Source organism: Phyllostomus discolor, chromosome 4 (genome assembly GCF_004126475.2).
Source record: "Phyllostomus discolor isolate MPI-MPIP mPhyDis1 chromosome 4, mPhyDis1.pri.v3, whole genome shotgun sequence".
NCBI lineage: Eukaryota > Metazoa > Chordata > Mammalia > Chiroptera > Phyllostomidae > Phyllostomus > Phyllostomus discolor.
The window spans coordinates 148,305,105-148,312,003 of NC_040906.2; the positions used below are offsets into that span (position 1 = coordinate 148,305,105).

The window sequence follows — 6,899 nt, forward strand, 5'->3', positions numbered from 1 at the left end:
AGTTCAAACAAAAAATTGTTATGTACATGCTATATCTCAAATTTCCTTCATCTCAATTTAAAATTAACATTAAAATTTAGAGCCAAACCAGAGTGATATTATTCTTTCAGTATATCTTAGAAGACAGAATGTGGGGATCTACGTTTTTCTACAGATTTTGCAAGCGCTAGTTATAGTATCAGTTAATCCGTGGTAATTACTTGTCCACCAAAACCTGTCCTTTTGCCTGGAAAAAGTAAAATTGGCTGTAATTCCTAAGTGCCAGAAGATGGCAATTCTCTCAGGCATCCTAAAATTCTCCAAAACAAGTTCATGTTCTGTGTCATAAGAATTTTCTCAGATACAATTAGATGCCCAAAAAGTCAGGAAATCACAAATTATTAACATTACATATAGCAGCCTCTCAGACCGCAACTTTAAATTCTTTTATGGAGAAATAAAAAATCGGATATTCACTGAGACTTCAAAATGCCCTCATCTTTGCCCTAATTTTATCTCTTGTATTAGAAACACATTTTAGGGTAACCTGAAGACACTGATTTCCATAGTGGTTTATTAGGACTTCTCCCTCACCCGAGTTTTATTCAGCAGTGGTGGTTTCAAATGGAAGAAAAATACTCATTTGGCATCTGTACAAGGAGCCAAAATGGCAACATAGATCACAAAATGCCCTAGTAGTACATTTTTCCTGTATAAAACTTACCACTGTTTTGAAATGACAAGTTTGTTTCCAATTATGTGTAAATTTTGATAATCCTAACCACAAACTAATCTCTGTACTAAATGACCTAAATGGAGTTTTGTTCTCAAGTGGCCTATACTACCCCTACTGCTTGCTCCCTTTTAAGAAATCCTAGGGTCATGAGCCAACACCCCACCCCCACCGAAAAGTATATTTACAAGTTCCCCACTCTTTGATAATTTGCCAACTTAACTTTATGAAACACATTTTAAACTGTTCATGAACCTAACCTCATTTGCAGTCATCTAAGTTGCAACATTTCATTTACATAGATGTTTGTTCGCTCCTCTTTCCTAACTTACTTGAAACCTCAATCTCATTTTCAAACTTTCAGAGGAAGACTAGGAGAATGGAAGAACAAACAGTGCATGATGGGGCATGTAAACTACGATTTAAGTCCACTAGCATGTGTATGACCACAGAATATTTTTATCATCGAATTAAATGAAGACCAACATTTATTCTACACATATCCCCACCATGTGCTTGCACTAGAGATCTTGGGGAATTTGTTTTTACCATTGGCTAGTTACTTTAAAATGTATGGGTAATTAAAAGAAGAAAGAGCTCTAAAGATTCCAAGTGTCTATTTAAAAGCTGTTAAATGAAGAACGATAGAGGACACCCACAATAATTCTTGGACTCCTGGAGATCCTAAGACATGCTACAAAAATAGGTCTTTATTCTTAGGAAAATATAGTCAGAGCTAGCTTCCTTATGCTATACATAAAATCTTAACATCAGAGGCAGTACAGATAGTACAGATAGTTTTTGAACTGATCTTCAAACAAGCACAAACTCACTACGTTGAAAAGAACAGGTAATTTGAGGTTTTTGGCAAAAGACAGTACTTCACACATCTAATCCAAATCAAAGAGCCTGCAGACAGTTTTCAGGGAGATGAAAGGAATGAAATAAATATAAATTCTATGGATAAATAAATGTAAGAGACAATTTAAATAAGCTAAAGAACTATTACTTTTTAAATAAAATTAGTCAGTACAAGCTTTTGTTTCTCAATGCCAGACTTCTAAGTATTTATCAGACTACTGTAAATATCATTAAAAACCTAATCTTGAACCAGAGCATTAGTTATAATACTGTTTTGCATTTGTAAAAAAGATTTGTTTTTTTTCCAAACTAAACACTTCTGGTCCTGAAAAATATTTTAGGTATATTACTGAAGGCAGACTGTGGTACTAATAGAACTTGTATCTTAAGTACTTTTTTAAAAAGTGACAGACCAAAAAGTCCATCTACTAATTTGCCCACAGTTAAAAATATCTTTGAACATTGGTTTATAATTAGCATTTTAAAAAAGTAGTGGCATGCCCTATTGAGTGGTATGATTACTGAGTAATACTATACATCATCCCCACAAGTATGTTCATTTTACGTATTACTTAAGTTCATTCATTTTATACCTGCCACTGAATTCCTATGCTCAGATAAAAATTTTATATACATCACTGGGGAGAAAATGGTTATGGTCGGTATTCTTGAAGTTGTAGGAACCCGAGCAATAATTTACTCTATCTCCCTCTCCTAGTATGAAATCCTTCTACTTTTTATTTCTCCCCTTAAAATACAGACTACATGTCATACTCTTTAATAACAAGGTCATTTGCTGTTTCTGATCAACAGTGACTTTTGACTTATCAGTCAAAAAAGCTTTTCTGATGTGACAACTCTGCCAACCGAGCCTGATATTAAGTCTTTTCAAATATCTTATATACAAGTGAATACCCCAAATCACCCCATCAATCCATTTCTTTCTTCATATTTTATCATGAGGAAAATATGTTTTGTTAAATCAGACTTGCAGTAACCAGTGAATTTCTCATGATGTTAACTGCCATCATGAATGTGCAACCATTTTTTGTGCTCAATTCCTCCTTCATTTCTAACATCTGATTCAGTTGCAGTGACTGAAAATTTTCCATAAAAAGAATATATTCAACACAATTTTCTCACAAAGCAACTTTCTGAAAACTGACTAAATTGATGATCACTTTTGTTTGCCAAGTAGTCTGCAGAAACAAAATCTTGTGTCTGTTTTGGTTAAGTAGCTCAAGTTTTCCTTTTTAACAATCAGAATGCTTTAAAGATACATTTTTCACCCCAAGGAAGGGACTTTGACTCTTGAATTTAAGACCCATTCCTTGACATTATGTACAAAATTTCTTTAACTTGTCATCTGTCCATTCTTTGAAGCTGTCAAAGCCAAGAACCCATAAACAAATCACAAATAGCAATAACCTACATTAGTTAACATTCCCCTTTTAACATGTTGACATTTTTACTAAAGGATTAGTTATTTTTGCATTTCCATTTCTCATATCCCATGACATTCCATATAAATTGCATTATTGCTTTATAGGCCACACAACATTCAAAAGTATGTTTATATGCATTGCCTGTTTTCCTTGATTTCTGATAAGAGTTTGATAATGATTTTACTACAGAAATTTAAGTTTGAAAATACCAGTTAGTATTTCTTCTCAGAACATAATTGTTCACATCACTAATCACTACATGCATATTTAGCTCTGATTATATTGCTCAAAAACTGCACCCATTATCAGAACAGTGCAAATGATATTTAATTTTAAAATTATAATGGCTTGAATTCAAAGTTATTCAAATGAACACTGTCAAGTAATTTCACTTGAGTGTGTATATATTTCGTCACCATTGTTTACATTACCCATCAATTGTTCACAATTTATGTTTTCCCTCCCAAACCCCCAAATTAAGAATGCCAAATAACTCTTAGAAACCCACAGCTTCATTATTTTAATGTTTTAAGAACACATTTGTGAACTCACAAAAATGTTCATCTTTCAACTTTGACAATGCAGTTCTTACTTAAGCCAAACAAACCCGTCCTAAAATCCCAACTAATAATTCTGAGAATTAACTTAAAAACACCTTGACAGTGTCCCTTAAAAAGGGTATGACAGTAAAGTGCCAATAGGCATGGCAATGACCTCTTTGATGGGATCATTTTATTCCTTGAAACTGGGAAATGCCAGCACCAAGGATTACACTGAGATTCAATTTTACTGAAGGCTACATTGAGTTTACCCACTTTCCACAACCTATTATACTCATTATATGTCAAAATGAAATGTAAATGTTTTGTGTAGCCCTCAAACTTACACTAAGATTTCAGAGAGGTGTACTTTAAAAAAGCACGGGGTAATATATAAAATCAGTGGCAGAAAGTTTCATTAAGCACCAGGAACTAATTTTTGTCACCCCATACTCATTTTGTAGGTAAGTTTCAATAACCGGCAAGGCACATTTACATATATTCCAATGAATACTTATTGACAAATTTTAAATTACACTCTATGTCCCAGCTATCCCAGTAACTGACATACAACATACTAAAATGGTTTATTAAGATAACATAAAAAAAACCAATTCATGTGAAACATACAGGCTATTGGCAACCACTATCCTAAAATTATGTAAGTACAAATAAACATACTGAAATGTGTGAAATTCTAAGTTTTAAACCAGAATATTTCTATACTAACACACATTTATATTAATGACACATAAAAAAAATAAAAACTTTATTACAAAAATAAGTTACACTCGCCTCCAGCTTACAGTATAAAACAATTTTATTTGCAGGAATGCAAAATGATTGTTTGCCATGAGCATTTTGAACATATGACATGTCTAATTTTCTTGTTAAATTTGCATTTACTGGGGAAACTGGTGTGTATAAAACCTTAAGTATAATAAGCTCTGATCTTCATTGTGGTGCCTATTGGGTATGTGATATAACTGCAGTATCCCTTTGGGGAAGGGGAAAAGGGATTTCTTTGTACCAAGTCCTAATTAAACTATAATTTCACTTTTGACTTTTAAGCTATCAATTTTGGACTTGGCAAAAAAATTTGAGGGTGATTCAATAGAGGATGCTTCACCACTGAACACTCACTGTCATCAAGGTGCTTTAGAAAATTAAAAACATAGCACAAATGATTGTACTCTATTCTACAAGTTATCATGACCTGCATAAGAAATGGAAAGCTGACTCACATTTTTGCAGTGATCAGCAATAAGAAATGCACTAATGAAACATACCTTTTACCTAAAAAGCTAAACTACAGCCATATACTAATCTCTATGATTTATGAAAAAAAACTTCAAAATATCCAAATGTCAGGCTTCGCTGTACAACTGTCAGTTTTAGTCTGACTTTATTTTATAAAGGGACACTGCAGTATTTAGTACAAGTTCGGATGCACTTTTTTGAACATCTGATGTCTTACAAAAGTAACATCTTGCTAAACTATTATACATCCAAATAACTACAATATCTGAAGAAGCAAGGCTGCTTTTTCAGCCACAAAATACGACAAAAGCAAGGCCTGTTATGATGGTCATGAGGAAGTCTTACAAGCCTCTGAAACTAAAGGCAATTAAGAATGTTACATTTGGTATATTAAAATCTTACCCTCATATCATTTAACAAGCCTTGCTTTTATCTACAAAGATTTTTCTATGTACAGTACAGACAGGGTATAGTTCAATCCTCTGCTACTGAGGTAGTTAACCAACCCTTTAAAAAAGGTTCTGAAAAGAACCACTATCTGGAATGCCTGACTAACCAGCTCTGATGATTACACCTGAAACTGCGTATCTGAACACAATTCAAAAGTGATTACTATAAAAAAGATATAGACAATCATGATTAACCTTGGTGAGCAGGAATAAAATTAAAGGATACCAACAATGGTATTCATTTATACCACTGCAATAAAATTTAAATGCACAAATTCAAGAGAATATTTCAGAAAACCACTGCTGGGATCCTTAATTTAAAAAAAAAACAGGGGAAAAATCTACTTAGAGCAGATTTTTTAAAGAGAAGAACTTTATTCTTTATTAAGATACCATGCTAGAAGTTATGAAGAATTTCTGTTGGAACACATTTGGAAAATAGAGTAGCTTTAGTTTAATAACTTGCACTGCAGAGAAAATTGTTAAAGAAATTCATATCAAAGTCCAAGTATTAGTTCAATGTCCTGTATCTGATTCCATGATCTTCACAGGAAGGTCTTCTGTAATAGAATATGCTCCTATACAGCCGAGATATTTAAGGTTGCTTGATTTCCTTACCATTACTCCACTGCAAGCTTCTGGTGTAATCCCACATAGCAAGTCAGTCTTCATTGTAACAGGTCAGGACCGGCCTCGACCCCTTTTCCCTGCTAGCCAGGTAACAAAAGGAATCAGTTAGATAAATCATTTTTTTACGTTTATAATGTGTACATACATAATGATAACGTTAAAAAAATCAAATAGAAGCTTTAACGAAGTTATTTCTAATATAAAGTCTAACCAAAGAGTTTCCTTTAATAACTGTTAACTTCTTTTTGCTTGCTTTACACTTGTTTTGAGCTGAGTTTTTTGGTTTGTGCTCTTGTGCCCTTTGGGGGAATTACTGGGTTGAGGTTTAAAAACCCCATTTTGTTCACAACTTATTTAAAAAAAAGAAAAAAGAAACAGTTAAAGAATACCTAACAGAAGTTACACTTTAAGGCAGCAATTTTCAACTGGTGTGCCACAAGAATTTTTCAAACATGCAATACCTGGCTATTCAGGGGCACCAACTTTTCCCTTTCATTGTCAAATAAAAAAGCAGCAACAGCCAACACAACAGGCTATCCAGTATGAATAATCAAAATTATACCTATTCTTTGTCAGATTGGCAAAATATGTATTTTTTGGTATGTCGCAGAATTTCAGTCATTAGCTTGTGTGCCATGAGATGAAAAAGACTGAAAATCACTGCCTTAAGGCATTGTTCCCATTAACTCTCAGACAATGCCTGTTTTTGAGAATGAAATAATCATAGAATATGCAGAAAGCAAACATCTGGTATGTGATTGACTTTGACATCTGAAATTCTGATAAACATTTTTTTAAAAGCATTTTCTTTCACATTATGTGTTTTTTACATGTAGCCTATCAGGTGTAAATCTTTAAATTTAGGGATGGAGATTCAGAAGTAGGGAATGGCTTTGGAATATTTTCATTGTTGGCAAAGTCTACCCCCCAAAATTCTAATATTTAGATGGTCATTATTGTCCCATTAGTACCTCTAAATAGACCCTATGTTCAAAAAAAGATA

General features: G+C 33.2%; 1 protein-coding gene across 3 annotated transcripts in view; it reads right to left on the reverse strand.

Annotated features, from left to right (window-relative positions):
- Window positions 1–1,402: 1,402 nt before the first annotated feature.
- Window positions 1,403–6,899, reverse strand: part of LOC114493822 (synaptotagmin binding cytoplasmic RNA interacting protein) — a 31,046-nt gene continuing 25,549 nt past the window's right edge. Inside the window, exon 11 of one of the 3 annotated variants that reach the window (XM_028508454.2) lies at window positions 1,403–6,899. This exon is cut by the window's right edge and continues 1,777 nt beyond it. Coding sequence is in view for 2 of the 3 variants with exons in the window: in XM_028508456.1 (XP_028364257.1) it covers window positions 5,935–5,976 (42 nt within the window). In the remaining variant the exon portion in view is untranslated. The other 2 variants (XM_028508456.1, XM_028508457.2) reach the window with 2 other exon arrangements.